The sequence below is a fragment of the Lacerta agilis genome, chromosome 10 (assembly GCF_009819535.1).
Source record: "Lacerta agilis isolate rLacAgi1 chromosome 10, rLacAgi1.pri, whole genome shotgun sequence".
NCBI lineage: Eukaryota > Metazoa > Chordata > Lepidosauria > Squamata > Lacertidae > Lacerta > Lacerta agilis.
Genome location: NC_046321.1, coordinates 39,894,951 through 39,913,069, shown reverse-complemented (window position 1 = coordinate 39,913,069; position 18,119 = coordinate 39,894,951). Strand labels below are relative to the sequence as shown.

The 18,119-nt window shown below is 40.1% G+C and overlaps 1 protein-coding gene across 1 annotated transcript in view; it reads left to right on the top strand.

Annotated features, from left to right (window-relative positions):
- Positions 1-18,119, top strand: part of NAV3 (neuron navigator 3) — a 236,497-nt gene that overhangs the window by 178,460 nt on the left and 39,918 nt on the right. Inside the window, 6 exon segments of the mRNA XM_033163206.1 lie at positions 2,628-2,669; positions 4,741-4,898; positions 6,091-6,279; positions 8,992-9,044; positions 13,186-13,210; positions 14,728-14,804. Coding sequence (XP_033019097.1) covers positions 2,628-2,669; positions 4,741-4,898; positions 6,091-6,279; positions 8,992-9,044; positions 13,186-13,210; positions 14,728-14,804 — 544 coding nt within the window.

Here is an 18,119-nt window from a genome sequence, read left to right as displayed (position 1 = left end):
TATTAATACTTATACTTTATTCAGTAGTCCGCTGTGTCTGTCAGGTTTAGGGTATATAGCAACATTTTTTTCTGTTTTTAGCCTGCAACAAACCCGCGTCTCTTGCCATGTCCACAGATGGAGAAACAAAGCCATAGTAATCAAGTGGATTTGATTTCTCATTTGGAGATTGTGGTCCCACCTGTCTGACTGGCACTCAGTTTGGGGGCAGGGGAAATGGATGTGCTCAGTATGCAAATTCTAGCATATATAAGCTAGCCAGGGCTTCTGTGTTTCGTTATGTATTCTACTGAAAGAAGTGGAAAGCTCCAGTATTTGGATGCACATACTAATGCACATCTGATTAGCAGTGTGAGGCTCCTAAAACCAAAATATATTTAAGACAATGCATGGACTTTCTAGGGGCATCTGATGCAACTGAACAAATAAATGGAAAATGTGACAGGTTTTGCACCTCTCTAGCTGTGGCCAATCAGGAGTCTTGGACCAACATCCATATCTCATCCTCCAAACTAAACTAATTCCTCTATATAAGTGGGTTTCTAAATTGTAGTACGGGTTAGGCAAAATAAATAAGTCATGGTTCTGTCAGTTTGATGCAGCACATCATTATAATATCCTGATACGTGCTTGCTTTTTATTTGGATATTATGTAAATTGGAGTTCGGTAAGTAGTTTATTCTATGGAATGTGTCAGAAAACCTGAAATCTTAACATTATATTCGAAAAATCAGTGACTGGTATTTTTTTTTTAATAATACATGGATTTAAATGGCTCTGCTATTGCTGGTGTTTTTCATGTATTATTCAACTTTTTTCAACTCCTGAGTTTTTGTTTTTTTTAATGGCTGTTTAAATACAAGGGAGAGTCATGATCACTCTGAAACACCCCAATCAACATGTACATACTAGTCTGAACATCTTTGTGATCCATACGTCTTGTTTTCTAGTCCATAGATCACAGCATTCATCGCTTTGTGCATAGGCTGATGTTCATGTAACCATTATGAGCCTATGGCTGCTTTTGCAATATCCCCCGTGTGCAAATCCAAAGAACATCTGTACAGGGCCCTTCAAATATAATGATTATTGATCTGTCTTATGAGGCTTGGCAAATAAGTGAATCATCCATCACAATTCTTATAATTACAGTCTCTCCACAGCTACATACAGAACAACAATATCAGAAACCAAAGCGAAAGTGGTTTTCTTTGAGACACAGATGGTTTTCTACCAATCATTATTAGTTGATATATATTTAAAGGTGGACCTAATGGTCAGGGGTCCCTTTATCTTTAAGATATACTTGCAATAAAAGATTCCCCTTTTGGTTTGGGTGAGGTTTGGCGAACCCCCTGAAGTTCCTGAACAGCATGCAGTGGGAGGAAAAGGGGGTCATTCAAGCTGGCACCCATTGATGTTAATGATTGGTTGGGATCTCAGTCAAGAAGACATAAGCCCTAAAAAAAATGGCGCTGACAGTCACACCAAAACATTGTTAGTAGTTCTTCAAGCAGCTTTTCACACCTTTTGAAATCTCATCTTGTTTGAATGTTTGAATGTGGAAATTTAATACAGCAGTAAAAAATGTCCTTAAATAACACCCCCCCCCCTTATTGCATATCCACATATAGTGTTCTGCACTATCACAGTACAGAGAGAGATAAGAAAAGAGAGTAAGGGAATTTATCCTTATGCTACAGAGTGGGTTGCCTTTCTTCAGCTGATAGGTCAAGCCAGATGCATGGCCAGAGAATACCTTGGGCAGGCTTTGTCTCACGTGTTTGGATTGAGATGGATTTCCTTATCTTTTAGTTCTATTGAAATCATTTGGGACTTATAAGTCATGGGTAACTTGCCCCATTGACTTCAATTGGACTGAAATGTGACAAATTTTGTCTGGAAATTCAGTTTAGATACTTTGTTCAACAGTGATTCCCTTTTGATACAGTGCCATGATAGAGTCCCAGCCTTTTCTGCATATATCCACATTTTTAATAATAATAATAATAACAATAATAATAATAATATATACTTGAGCCAGGCCCAATGTTCCGCAGATGTTCTTGTGAAATGAAATTTTCACTTCACCTTTGAAAACCTTCCCAGAATGACTGGGGTAACCCAGTTGGGTGGGCCGAATATAAGATGATGATGATGATAATATAATAATAATAATAATATAATAATAATAATATAATAATAATGATGATGATGATGATGTTCCCTGGTGATGCTAGACTTCAACAGGATAATAGTCTTTATGGAAGACAACCAAACTATCATAGGAAACTGAAACCGGATAAATCTCCTGACCTTGTTGCCCACATGATCCTTCCATGCTCAAATTCTGCAATAACTAAGGCTGGAATGGGAATAAGATTAAGCAAATTCTCGAATCAATATCTATTTTCTTTACAAAAGTATGGCATTTTTTTCCTTTTGTGAAAAAAAAATAGCAATATATTACTTGCACTGATGATTTTGAGTGTTGCATAAAAGGTACCTTTCAAAGAATACATTTAAATAACTCCAAATGCCTTTTTTGTGATACAACACTTTAGAATTTATAATTTTGAAGTGCTCTTTTTATTATATGTCCTTAGGGGTTTTCTTTGTTTTAACAGCATGCAACTTGACAGAAATACACTACCCAAAAAGGGATTAAGGTATACGATGTTTTATTCAGCATGGCTGCTATTTCTCTGTTGTTTTTCTATAATATTCATCCTTTTCTTGTCACTGTGTATCCTGTTTCTCCTGTTAAACAACTAATATAAAATCAATTTACAATAAGAACCCCCCCCTTTTTAACGTTCTTTCACTTTCACTCTGGCATTATGTGAAATGTTGAAATAGCGTGCAGGTAGTGCCCTCAACAAGTGTGAAATAACATTTTTTAAACCTCCCTTCTACCTCTATTTAGAAATTATTCCCTCAAAATAAACCAGATATTTCAGTGGAACCTTCAAATTTGGAACTCCCAAATTAGCTTCAAACATAAGTTCAGCAAGTTGATTCCTCCCCTGCCCCTCCTCCTTGACTTGTTCCTTGCCCTCTGTCCGATAGGAATTAATTCCTCTAAAACCTTCCCACTTATTCAGATCGGAGTAATTCTATTTCCCCCCAGGGGAAAAAAAAAACATGTTAATGAACTGCAGCAAGCTTGCTTTGCTTCCAGCTTTAATCACACACTCAGAGGGCCAGGACCATTGGTTAAGCATCTGGCATTGTCACCGCTGGTATTTTCTACGCGGGAACAATATATGACTTCTTCTATTGCACTTGAATTGTAGCACATTGGGGTGCCAACCCTCAGTTTGTGTCCGCCAGGGGCTTTGAAAAGGAAAAATCTGAGGAACCTGTCTGCTCATCAAAAAGAATGCACTGGGTAGTAATCTTGACTACACTGCAGATGGCAGAGCATTTTAATGTGTCTCCTGGAATCAAATGTAGATGGTGTTTATTCAGTCAGCAGTTCTCTTCCTTGCACGCCATCCTGTAGAATCTGAGACATTACCATAAGAGCCAGTGAGGGGAAATAAATCCGAACTACCACCTCCCATATGGAGGCTTTATGGAAGCCTGAAATATAGTGGCATGCAATCCTGAAGTTAATGTGGAAACCCCACCCCTTGTGCCGGTTTCAGGCATTGTTCTAAGAGTTTCACCAAAGTTTTGCAGCCCAGCTATGCAGTCCTGCTTGTACAGCTGTAGGACTCTCATTGTTGCAACAGCAGAAACCTCCCAGTGCACTCAAGGAGGAACAGCTGCAACAGCCAACAATGGTAGACTTGTCCGGGTGGGGGTGGGTGTGACTTTTTGATCCCACCGCAGTTGTTTAAAATGGTGCCGGAACTACATATTATTTTTTTAGGTTTGCAAGAAATTTGGCTGAACAAAGCCTACTTGTACAATGACAAAGAAAGTGCACACTCTTGAGTTGAAATCCGAACTATCTGAAATGCCTGCACATGCTAACTTGCCACGTTAATCCATTCAAGAATTTGCTTTTCTCAGTCCCTGCCGCAAAGTTTATCCAGTGGGCTGCAGTATGCGTTCTGCTGCTGCTGCAGTTACCGGTACATTATTGTATTTGGCAGCAGCACCCAAAAGTCAGTGAGAGGTTTCCAAAGCTTTTTCTTTCTGCAAACACATTTCTTTAAAAGTGAGTATTCTCTCTCCCCCCCCCCAACATTCCTTAAATCTTATCAGTTTGCGGGTAGGGCATAGCATCAAGGACTGACCCTTCTGAGAGACAAACACTGCATTTTGTCCCTTCGGATGTCACTAACAAAAATGCATTTCTTTCACAGCTGCTCTTCCGTTTGCTTCTGCTTTCTGCCTACCTGTATACTATGCTCCTGTAGGTCATATAATGTAGGAATTGGACACCTGTCTCTCCTCACTACCAAGCTCTCATTTTCCAACCTTGTTGATATGCTTGAAATTAAGTTTTTGCTTTATCTTTTTTATGTGTTAGAGTTGTTGGGTTTTAAAAAAAAAAAAAAAAAAACTTATAATAAGGCTTAGCTGTTTCCTTTGTACGTCTTCCCATCACATGCAGATATGTATTGTTGATTGTTTGTCCGTCTGTTTCTTGGATGACATGACCCCAAGTATCCTGTTCAGCATTGACTAAACCAACTGTATGATTTTTGCTTGACTCCAAGCCACAAATATCTTGCTAAGTGCAGTTCATGTGGAAGTTTTCAGTGTATCAGTGGTGATGTCTTTCAGGTATACGCCATCCTCTCGGCAGGCCAGTCAGGAGGAAGGGAAAGAGTGGCTGCGTTCTCATTCTACTGGAGGACTGCAAGACACTGGAAGTCAGTCTCCTTTGGTATCTCCTACAGCCATGTCTTCATCTGCAACTGGGAAATACTTTTCCAACTTAGGTAAAAAAGAAACTACTTGCAGTGCTCCATTACTGTGCTTCCTTTATACACCCTAAGCTCTCCCTCACTATTTTAGAATGCATAACTTCAGCTGTCTAAAATTAAGCATGCATTTCTTTCTGCTCCTATCGTATCTGAACATATTCATTGTCTCCCAGTCCATTCTGGGGATCAGTTCCAAGTACTGGTTAAAGTCCTGCACAGCTTGGAACCTCAGCATCTAAAGTAGTGGTGGAGAATAAATTTTTATTTTTTAGCCCAGTGAGCAGGTCCTTATCTGTACCAATCCCCCAATGGGCCAACTTTGACCGTTGGGCTGGAAAAATCACCTGTCAAAGAAAATAATTAAAAGTGCATTCTTCTCCTATATTTCGCTGAGCGTTTTTAAGTTCCAAATCTCATTTACTCAGAAGTAAGTTCCATTTATTTCAGTATAAGTGCGTGTCAATGCTTAGACTACAAGTGTAGACAAGGTTAAACTTAGACATAGTAACAGTTTTTCCCTTTGGTAGAAACAAATCTGTGTGTTTCTGTGGATTAGTTTTCCTCCAGTGTGGTGACCCAGTACAATGGCTTATTGCAAAAGCTTTCTTCCACCCCTCTAGCATTTCTTTTCTCTGTGGGCCATTTTCCCAGTGTGTTAAAAGACTCTCAGAAAAATACTGCTCCAGACATTTTTATTTTAGACACAGCCAGCAATGTTGGAAACATCTTGCCGTACGCCATTAGTTCAAAATATTTGACCCTAATGTCTGAAGGGGCAGATAAATGCTGCTTTCCTTGGCCCTAGTTCCACACCAGCTAGATGGGTCAAAAATGTTCCCTTTAAGCTTGTTGAAAAACAGCTTTCCAAACCGTCAGAGCAGCATTTGAACCAAGAGGGGAGTCTGTTACTTCTCTTTTCGATAAAGCCCACATATGAAAGTTCCCACTTAATATGAGGACTGGTGTATGTGTGTGCATTTTAGCAGGAGTAAAAAGTTGCTTGAGCAGATACTGGTAATCTTGGCAAAACTATCTCCATACTACAGACTTAGGAAATGCCATATTATAATTGTAAATAAATTTGGAACTATTGAAAATAAAATGCTTTTTCTATGGGATCTGTTTTAACTTGGTAGGGAGGAGCTTCAGACAAAAATAAGCCAAACATGCTTATGAGAAACCACTATTATTATTATTATTATTTCAGTGAGTCCAACAAACCTATCCCAATTCAAACTCCCTGGGCCCAGTATGATGCGGTCCAACAGCATCCCTGCACAAGATTCTTCTTTTGATCTTTACGATGATTCCCAGTTGTGTGGCAGTGCCACATCCTTGGAAGATAGACCACGCGCAATTAGTCATTCTGGGTCATTCAGAGACAGCATGGAAGAAGGTAAGGCTATGTGTGGTATATTTAACAGAGGCTGCCTTTCGATGTAGCATGAAACTATGGTTTGTGCCATAGAGTTAACTAGAGTTAAGAAGCCACACCGTAGCTTGAGCTTCAGGTGTACAACAGGTTTATTTTACAGATTGAACAGTTCACATAAAATGAAATCAAATATAAATGGAAATAAATGCATCCAGCTATACCTATTCTATTTTTGTAATTAAGCCAACACTTGCATCCTTTTGGGTCTCTTCATGGCCCTCTCCTGTTTCCTTCGTCTTGCAGCACCCAGCTGAGCAAACAAACACTGTTCAGTGTTCCACCCCATTTTCTCTTTTGCAACTCTTTAACCCAAGCTCTTCAATTCTGACTTCACAACTTTAATCCAAAACTAAATAACAGTACCCTGTTTTCTAGCTTGACTTCTATACAATCTTCCCTTCGAAACCTTTTAGCTAATCAAGATAAAGAGTCTTGCTTTTCCTTTTCCCTTAATTGTCAATTTCTTAGAATAAATATTTTATCCGTCTGTGCAAAGCTTACTGGGCAAAACATCTCTTAAACTTTTGACTTTCCTGTGAACAAAGCAGCCCCTTGTACTTTCAATCTTCCTGTGAACTTCTTGCCATCCTATGCACAAAAACGTTTAAAGCCAAAAGCAGCAATTTTACAAACAGGCTGAAAGACTTATTACTTCACACAGGCATAACAGCAAACCACAGTAAGCATAAACTATAATTTGCAGACCAGCTTCAAACTGCAGTTTCACATCCTGGTTTGTTGGCCCAAATCACAGATTGTGAGCAGGCTCGCTTTCAGAGCAGCCCATTTTGGGGCATTGCATCTAAATATAGGGGAAAGTGCAAAGATCTGAATTCAAATTCCTGCTCAGGTCCCTTGGGCCAGACATAGTTCATCAGCTTTTAACTTTATAGGGTCAGTCAGGGGTTAAAGTAGGATACAAATATGATAAAGGTGAATTGTGTTTGAATACACATGTACATGTTTAGGTACAGATATGTGTTAAACCCTGCCACGTAGCCCTATGGTACCACTACAATATGAATACACTCAGAGGCTAGTTGTTGCCGACACATGTGCTAACAACTCCTCTTTAATATTTAGACAATTGCAGTTCTTCAATATGCAGAACTTTGATAAAAATGAAGGCACTGCCATATACTATAATTAATACAACATAATATAGCATTCTTACATATATTTAGGCTTATCTGTACTCAAATGAGTATTCATGCAGACTCTTTTTGTCAAGCTCTAAAAACCTCCCATATGCTTTACCTATTCAGATCTCTGCTGGGACAATAATTCACAGCTGTTTATCTTTCTGCCAGGGATGATGATCCATGCCACCCCGGCTGCTAAGCTGTTGAAGCTCTCCCAGGCTTTTGCTTTCATAAGCCTGATTTTCACTTTCCCCACTATTCTCAGAGTTGCTGGCTACGTGCCTAGTTAAGGTCTCCCACACTGCCTCACTACACAAAAAGTCAGTGTTTTTCCCCCACCTCCAGTTCACAAGCACTATCTGTCTAGCTATTTTTCTGTCTAGAGCTGGCAGCAGCCCAAGCTTTGCAGATCCCTTTTTTTTTCTTCTTCTGGCATTTGCAGCCATCCCTGCTGACTTTATACCATGTAGTGTTCCAACAAGCTTAAGCAGGCCTTGGCTAGACATCCTCAGCTAAGGATATCAACATTGGAAAAGTAAGGAATATTGTGGAACAGGTGTGACTGAACTGTGGGGATGAATAGATCTGTAGTGATCTGAAAAAAGGAATGATGTTTTGCATTTTTCTTGACAAAGAAATATGGCGATATTAACGTTGACCCAGCATATCTCTATCACAGTTTTGCTGGGGAGTGCCAAGCAATGTGGTGTTATAATTCTGCCTGAGTGATAATAGCAGGTAGAGCATTTCAGTATGGATATCAAATTCACATCTATGCTGTTCCGTTAAAGCTTACTGGCTGGCCTTAGGGTAACATAACTAGGATACGTTAGATACTAATATCTATCTAAAGTGCTACGTAAGTGTTAAATCATAATAAAAGTAACAGTTCTGGAGTTCCAATATTGGAAATTCAGCTTTTAACAGTGAAAATAGGTTAGCCCTGTTCAGACATTCTAAATCTTCCTCATTATCTTACACAAATAAATATTTAGAGAATTTTAAGCTAGGATTAAATTATCCTATCCTGACCCCCCCCCCCCAAATCATAGCCCTAATCTGGATTGAGCCTTCGATTACTGTATTTGCTTTTTGAGTCATCCAATCAGCTGGTAGTTGTGTGAAGGATATGCACACACAAACACACACACAGTTACACATACAGACCAAGATGTACTTTCATTCCAAACTACAGTTTAGAAGTCATCCTTTTGGTTTGCCAAAAGGTGATGTTCAGATGACATTTTACTATCAAAGAAGGGTAACATATTTGTTGTTTGCTAGCAAAAAGGCATTGGACTATTACAATCCAAAGGCAATTGTTTTTCAGTGGACAAAAACCATTCTAGGTGTTATAGGAACAACTGGGGTGGGTGAATGTATTTCTAAGTGGATAACCTCAATGATAGCTTTCTTTTTTCCAGTTGTTCCTAATTGAAAAGAGATGTTCTGTTTTTGCTTGTGATGGGAAATAACTCTTGTTGCTTCATCAATATATTTGTGATAATGCTCTTGATGTTTCTCTTTTTAGTACACGGGTCTTCATTATCCCTAGTTTCCAGCACCTCTTCTCTCTACTCCACAGTAAGTTGACAATATATAAAAGACTGTACCTCATGATATCATGCATACCATGGAAAGCCAGAGGGATTGCTAAGTGGTTCAGGAAACAGATGGAAATTTGACATAGGTAGGGCAATGAAAATCTCTCATTGCTGTTTGTCTTTAACATTTTCCTTATACTTTTCAAAGTACAACACACAACTGCCTCCTTGCATTAAATTTCGCCACCTGTAACATCTTTTGTTCCTTTGAAAGCAGAATTGTACAAAATCTACCAGTGCCAATTGTTGTTGTGTACTGCTCAGTGCCCTCATGCTTAGCCATTCCACCGTGTCCCACCGCCATTTTAGCACATTAAAATAGCCGATAGCACTTGGTGGATCGCTTTGGTAGGGACCTGCTGAGGTGTGAAAGATTATTCTGAAATGACAGCGTTGCTTTGAGGTTTCAGTTTTGGATTCTGACATAAGATGATTTTATGGAACCAGATAGTAGGTGACTTTAATTATTAGACATATTTGAACTTTCAGACAGTGGAAAATTTTTATGTTGAATTTAGGAAACAATGTCAACTTCTGGCTAAAGAGAGAGAGAAGGAAATACTGCAATGCATTTCATGTAATACAGGGTACTTCGGGTTGAAAACCTACTGGCCCAGCTAGAGTTTTTATAAGTTATTGAACATACAGCAAGCTTATCATACATTTTGCAGCACACTGTGAGGTATACTGCTGTTCAAGAAATGCATGCCCCAAGCCCTACTTGGGAAAGCAAAGCTACTTTGTGTGATACTTTGGATTCAGTTTTTGTTGAAAGCATGGCTGCTGCCTCCTTAAAGTACAGAGGTGGTTTGGAAACAATTGTTCATGAAGTTCATGATGAATCATGGATTGAATTATATTCTCTATGCTGAGGTTGCTTTGGTTATGATAACTTGCCCGTGTATGTTCTCATGCCACCAAACAGATCTTTCCAACAACCTCTTCTATCCATTAAAATACCAAACTCGATATTTTAAAAATTTGTAACAAAGCTTGCAGATTAAAGTCATATATGCACTTATGAACATTTGCATATTGCATATTTAATTTTAGTGCCTAACACTCACACTTTGCATATTATCTCAACTTACATTAACTGCAGCTGTTTTTTGAAGAACTGAGCAATGTTCCAAATACGGACGACTTGGGGAAGGGAGATAAAAAAAAATCCAGTTTTAATTTGCATAGTGCATAGAGCATATTTGGCACATTTGTGTTTATATACTTGAGAATTCAGATTTTTAAGGGCACAGAATAATATTCTTGCCACCTGAACTTGCTTATGATTGAATGCCAAATGCTAACTCCACTGAACTGGTAGATGTAAAACACAAATTGTCATGTATGAACTTCAAGATTCATTGTCTGTATTTTTTTTTTTTTTGATCTGTCTATATTTTTGAAACATTTCTGTGCTTGCTAATATATTTGCATTAGCAATTTAAACTATTGTAACCTTCAGTGCAGGCCCAGGCGCAGTCAGCCCATGACCATTGGAGGGGGCCACAGCATGGGAAGATATACCGGTAATAAACCCAGGACAACCTGTTGGGATCAGATAGGCCACAACTTTATTCATTACCGGTGTCAGTAGGTTTTGGCATAGCCATTGGGTATGTATCCTGCATCACCCAGTCTGCCTGCTGAATGATTATTTTGCAGGGTCAGTCCTGGGTTAAGATGTACATGAAATCAAGGCGCTACCTTCAAGAGTGCCATATTGAGGGGTACTATGGCCTATTACCCCCACATTTGGGTATCTGGACAGATACCCAAATGTGGGGGGTAATAGGCCATAGTACCCCTCAATATGGCACTCTTGAAGAGGTCTCCCTGGACCCCTTTAATAGCGTATCCCAATTCCTTAAAGTGAGGAGGGCTCCCAGCCTCCTTCTCCCCACCGCCTAGACTAATGTGGAATATCACACACATAAAAACTGTTCTGAAAATGCTTTTTTTAAAAGCGTTTTTAAAAATACAGTGGTACCTCCGGTTGCGGACGGGATCCGTTCTGGAGCTCCGGTTGGATCCTGAGGTTTCTGCAACTGGAGGTGCCTGTTCTGCGCATACGCACAGCGTGATAGAGCACTACTGCGCATGCACGCACGACGAAACCTGGAAATATACTTCCTGGTTTGTTGTGTGCTTATCCCGAAGGATGCATAAGAAGAGGGGCACGTAAGTAGGAGGTACCACTGTACATTGCATTTTCGATAAGGCTCGCCATCGCCATCTAGTGCCACATTGTATTTTGCACTTAAAATACACTTAAAACGTTTTATTTGCAGCTTTATAGCTGAGTCCTAAGAATCCAACCCAATGCCTTATCTGCCAACAAGTTGTGACAATTTCTATGTGGTATGCAAAATCCCTAGACAAGCCCAATTAGTCTACAAGCAAACTCCTCCCTGGCCTCTCTGAATACAGTTACCAAATACTTCCATACAAAAGTTTTAAGCGTGGACTGCCTGCTCACTTCCGGGCAAACATGTTGCATAGGTTGGGAGGGTGGGAAATCCAGCGACGAATTATGTGGTGAAGCTAGGTGCAGCAGCTCGCATGGCCACCAGGAGACTGCCTCTGGCTCGGCCACAGCCATGCCAGGCAAAGGTCGCCACTTGCTGCCCTGCTTGAATTGCACAGTCAGGTAACCATTACCTTTTAGGACAAGTAGGACAAGTGTTTATGAATCATACACTTACCACACACCACATCAGCCGATAAGAATGATCATTCTAAGATTTCTGTTGCTTGACCCCTTCTCCTTTTCTCACCACTCAGCATCACTTCTTGTTCAGCGTTTGAGTATCTAGCTGTGATAATGGGAGCTGAAAACCTTTTTGTTAAGGGCAAGGGATGCTTTTGGACTATGAAATCAGTAGTGTGAATTGTACTTGAAGGACATAATCCCCGTTCAGCTTTCCCCCTCTTTGTTCTCATATGCTCCTAGGGATAAAACTCATATGATTGTGCAGTCCCTAATCAAGAAATGGTACTCCAGTGGAAATATCAAGCATAGAGTCTGATTTCAGTGATAGGCAAGAAGACCATAAAGAACAAAATTTCATTCTTCTGTGATATTATACAGTGCTCCATGCCTTCTTTCATATCTCCACGTTGAGTGTAAAGTAGCTGTTCTTTTTTAAATAGAACTCTCCCCACTACTACGTCATGGTGCCCACAAATATGTTTTCATATGATTTTCTGTGCCTCTGATCATACTACTGGCATAAGAGGTACAAAAAGCTTTGTTACTTTTGCTGCAAAAGATGCATTGAATAGACTGTCACTCTCTTTGCTCTCATTATATCACAGCTGTGTCTGATTAATGCAGACTTGTGTAAAATTTCTTGTTTTTACTCCTCACCTTTGATTTTATTCCAAGTGTTATGCTTCAAAGGAAGAGGCCTTTTGAGTCTGTAAACTGGGCTTCCTTGGCAGTGTCATGGAACTATCCATATTTCTATACTAAAATTTTAGGAGTCTTTGCTTGATGGTGTTTCTAAGAACCACCTTATTCTCTATTATAGAATCATAGAATCATAGAGTTGGAAGAGACCACAAGGGCCATCCAGTCCAACCCCCTGCCAATCAGGAAACACCATCAAAGCATTCCTGACAGATGGCTGTCAAGCCTCCGCTTAAAGACCTCTAAAGAAGGAGACTCCATTTCTATATAGTCCTTCAATAGCTCATTTAGTTCAAATCCTAGCGCAGGATAATGCACAAAAATCTAAGAAATCTTTCAGGTATAAGACAGAGTATCTTAAAGTATCTACTCAGATATATTTTGTTTTTATGGGCTTATAGCCGCAATAAATTTGAATTTGAATTTGAATCTACTCAGAAGTCAGTCCTGTTATGTTTGATAGAACTTGCTCCCAGGTAAAGGTGTATAAGGTTGTGTCCTGAAACACTAGTAGTAACTTCATTTGCGGACAAAGTTGCATCGCATCCAAAAATCTGCTTTGATCTTCTATCTTCATTCTTATGCTTTTTTGCAATTATATTGGAGAACTGGTTTTTTATCTGAGTCAGAAGCTATTATTTTGATTTTTCTTAATAAAATTCAATTGTATATTTCCATAAATAACTGCTCTTGCTTGCACTCTCTCCCATAGGCTGAAGAAAAGGCACATTCAGAGGTAAAAAGATTGGCATCTTTAATTTTATACACAATATTTCGCTGAACAGAGTGCTTTTCGATAGCCCTCAAATGCCCAGTGTGAACTTATGATGATGGCAGCTCTCATGTACTTGTATGGTGTTATTTATGCCAGCACATTTTCTTATCAGAAAGGGCACAAGGCCCCCTCAGTCACCACCAGTCTGCCAGCAACCTCTTACTGCTATCCTCACCTGACTTTACCAGCCATCGCCCTATTGAATCCATTCCTACTCAAATAATTAACTGTCTTTTATGATAAGGGCTGTTAAACTACTAAAATACTATAGAGAATCACTAAAGGTCAGTGTAGTACACTGTGCTGGATGTTTTGTGGGATGTCTCTTGCTCATTCAGCAGGGCATTGAGGTCATTATTCCATCATTCTCATATATGTAAAGGTTAAAGGTAAAGGGACCCCTGACCATTAGGTCCAGTCGTGTCCAACTCTGGGATTGTGGGCGCTCATCTCGCATTACTGGCTGAGGGAGCCGGCGTACAGCTTCCGGGTCATGTGGCCAGCATGACCTAAGCCGCTTCTGGTGAACCAGAGCAGCGCACAGAAACGCCTTGTTTACCTTCCGCTGAGCGGGTTACCTATTTATCTACTTGCACTTTGACGTGCTTTCGAACTGCTAGGTGGGAAGGAGCTGGGACCGAGCAATGGAGCTCACCCGTCGGGGGATTCAAACTGCCGACCTTCTGATTGGCAAGCCCTAGGCTCTGTGGTTTAACCCACAGCGCCACCCATGTCCCTTCTCATATATATATAATGCCAAAATCTATCCTCCATATAGATATGCCAAATCTTTCCTACGTTTCTCAAAGGTTTTCTTTCCCTGTGACAGAGGCTTCCATTTTCTTACCCATTCTTCTGGCATTTTATAATTTCTTTAGAATTTTGGTGGGGTGTGGGGTTTGAACTTAATGTTGCAAGGCAACCGGGAGTTGGGGCATCTGTTTGACACCCCCCCCCCCCAGCCCCAGTAAACATGTCTCCAGAATTCTCTAGCCTTCAGGGCTGCCTGCACTTCCTGTTCTGCAAAAGCCTTGTATGGGGTGTTACTGCATGATGTTGTCTTCTTCTAGGACTTGACTTAAGTGTGGGCCTTCAGGGAGGATAAATAAGTGAGATGATTTACAGAATGAAAAAGGGACACTCACAAACATGCTTCAGAAATAAGAAGAGTATGACAAAGTTCCCACACCCCAGCCATGAGAATTTCGCCAAAATTTTCTCTCTCCCCTGATAATTTTTGAATACAGTTTTCTCACTAATTGATTGGTGTAATGTGTATATGCTGTATCTTAATGGAAATTTTTAAACCATAGATGAAGCCTTGATATACAGTACTGTCTGTAGCATATACACAAATGTTGGAACAAAGAGCACCAGCTATTCTTCTACTGTAGTTTCACATACTGAATAGCCTTTGTTAAAGCATAAGGTTATACTGGCATATTTTGAGAGACATTGTGTTTGTTCCCACATCCAGCAAAATTCATAAACTACGAAGGGAGCTGGTTGCATCGCAGGAAAAAGTGGCCACCCTGACATCACAGCTGTCAGCTAACGTAAGTCATTTACTGCTGTCATTAATGATTTCTACAGATTTTTAATGTATATATGCTTTTATAATCACAATAATCATGTGAGGAAGACCACTGCCATTATCCCTTTGCAAACACAGGTGAGACTGATGATTTTAAAGGCATTTATATTACTATTCTTCAAGCCAGTGTAGGGTGCCAAGCAAGCAAACAAACAAACAAACACAAAAAGTGAATCTTTTCTGACTTTGGGTGAATGCAGATGCATGCTTAAAAGTGTTATAGAAATAGAACACAAATATACACGGTTAATGCAACATATGTGCTCAGGACCGCAAAACCTCACGGACCGGACTCTGCAATCATCATCGGAGGATCTTCTTCATGTGCTTCCTCTATGAGAGATCTGGAGGGTGACAACACAAGGCTGGGCCATTTCTGCAGTAAGATTATACTGTGCAAAACGGGGGCTACCGGTGAAAGGCATTGCCACCTTCCATGCATTTCCTAATAATTCAGAAAGCATTCACTTGCCATTTTATCCAGCAATCTCCCTAAAATATCTGCTTTCCTGCACCTGTTTCATATTTTTTTACCTCTGTTTCCTGCTCTCAAGAGCCAAGCAATATTGTTGCTCAGCTGAAATTCCTCACAGCATCACCACCTTGTATAATTCACTGTGTGCACTGGACAGGGATCAAACCCACTTCCTCCCACTGTTTCTGATGCAGTGTTAGCATTGTGGCTCTCAAAGTGCTTGGCGCAGATATTTTGTCAGGCGTTTCTATGGCCACACTAAAGTTAAGTATTTTCCTTCTAGGATCTGGGAATCAGGTGGTGGGATTTCAAATTCTTGCTTATAATAAAAAGTGCTGTTGCTTTTATGTGAGATATTTTTATTCTTTCTATTTGAATGATACTTGCATTCTACTTATTAAACACTTAATCATAAAGGAAGTAAAAAAGAAAAGCGATACCATGCCATGCACAGATACTCAATCAAAGCCTGCACTGAAATGGAACTTACAAACATGGGCAGAGTTACAGCTACAGCCATTTCTACTGTCCAGTAAGACAACGATAACTACTCATGTTTGATTCTTTTATGTACACAGTACGTAAAGGATTGTGTGAAATGTGACCTTAAAAAAAAATCCAACAGGAGGTAGCTGTTGGGATTTTGAGCTTCTACAAAATGATTTTAGCTTTTGTTGAAGCACGGCAATTGCTACTGTCAGAAAATAAAATGTCAGGTGTCAGCTGGTGACATTGGTGGGTGCTTTTGAATAATGCAACATGTTTATCGTTTATGTGTTTGAAATGTGGCTGACTAGGAGCAGAGAATTTCAGATATGGACTACATTTCAACTCTTGTAGTACTTTAGCAGCTTATCTTTTGAAATTGCCCCTTTCCCTAAAGGGAACCCATTTGTATGACTGAAGGTGTTGTAATTCTGGACATATAAGATTGCTTTTGTGTCGCTAGTATCCACCAGATTAAATTATTAATCCTGTTGAAGGATGAACCCAAAAAATCCATATTCTGTTTTACTTTGACAAACCATTTTTGAATAATTGCTACGGTCAGTCAGTGTCAGAACTTTGGCTTCCATTTATGCCCAGCAAGAGTAATGCATCCTAAATTAGCAGTAACCACAAAAGTGAAAATTTAAAGTTAATTATAAAAATGTTGGAACAGTTTTAGAAGACTTCCTGAATTACTAGTTTTCAGTGTTTCATCACTGTGAAAGAAGAAAGGCGAATCCTTTTCTCAGCATAGGATGGAATAAAATGAGCAGATGATGTAGGAAGAACTCACCTTGCACATGCTGCTTGCTCTGGAACAGGAGAGGTAGGGGGAAAGAGGCACTGCTTAGGAGAAGAGGGTGGTGACATGGGAGAGAAGGCCAGGCCAGGCCCTGAGCAGAGATCTGGTGGATCAGATTAGGTCTGTGGGCCACTTTAGTCACACTGAAATCATGGAAATGTTAGTTACTACAGATCTGCCCCATGATTAAGTTGCACTTTGGCCTCAATCAACACATCGTTTAGAGTTGTTGTGCGCAATCATTGTCAGAATAAAAATTGAAATGTCTTTTGCTCATCTTTTTACATTTTCCGATTTCTGACTTAGTAATAATACCTATTGGAAGCCATAATTTAGCAAGCATGTGTTTATCTCTGTTTGTTAGGCATGATTATCTTATCTGAGACTCCTGTGCTCTGTTCAGTATCTAGTTATTCATCTCAGCTGATAAAGCCCAGGCATCTTCCTTTTTTTGCAATTTAATCTACTCAAACTCCAGCTGCTGCTGATGTCTTGATTTCCAGTTACTTCACTTGATGATTGAATTTCCCTTTGTGTTTGCTTCTGAGCTGCTGAAGGGAAATCCCAGAACTATTTTTTTAAAAGGTGTTCTTTTAGTTCAATTTGTATCTAACCAGCAGACTTCCTACCATATTGAAATGTCATTACGATCACTTATCTTTGGGCCTACCTAGCATATTCAGTTTCTCTTTGATCAGCACATCTTGAGTCCTGGTGAGCAGGGAATGCAGAACAGTGGCATTGGTTGAAAGAGTGCACAGGTGAGAAATTCATGAGACAATGCACTTTAGGCTTGTGGTTCTTGCAAGGTTGTACTGGGTTTCTCTACAGGGTTCTCTTCCTCAGAGGGAGGAGGTCTGGTTGGGTTAGGGGAGATGGATTGTGACAATGCCTATGCCATGTACATGGGTTCTATTGCTGCCCTAAGTAGACAAATTAATTTAGAAGGAGTTTCCCTAAGGTATAAATTAGAAGACTTTTAGCCACCCCTATCCTTGCCAGTAGTAATGTACGGAAGTGAGAGCTGGACCATAAAGAAGGCTGATCGCCGAAGATTGATGCTTTTGAATTATGGTGCTGGAGGAGACTCTTGAGAGTCCCATGGACTGCAAGAAGATCAAACCTATCCATTCTCAAAGAAATCAGGCCCGAGTGCTCACTAGAAGGACAGATCCTGAAGTTGAGGCTCCAGTACTTTGGCCACCTCATGAGAAGAGAAGACTCCCTGGAAAAGACCCTGATGTTGGGAAAGATGGAGGGCACAAGGAGAAGGGGACGACAGAGGATGAGATGGTTGGACAGTGTTCTTGAAGCTACTAACATGAGTTTGGCCAAACTGCGAGAGGCAGTGAAGGATAGGCGTGCCTGGCGTGCTCTGGTCCATGGGGTCACGAAGAGTCGGACACGACTGAACGACTGAACAACAACAACAATCCTTGCCCAGGAGACCTCACTCATGGATAGGATGGAACTGCTATTAATTTAAATTTAAATGAACACATTTCTTTTCC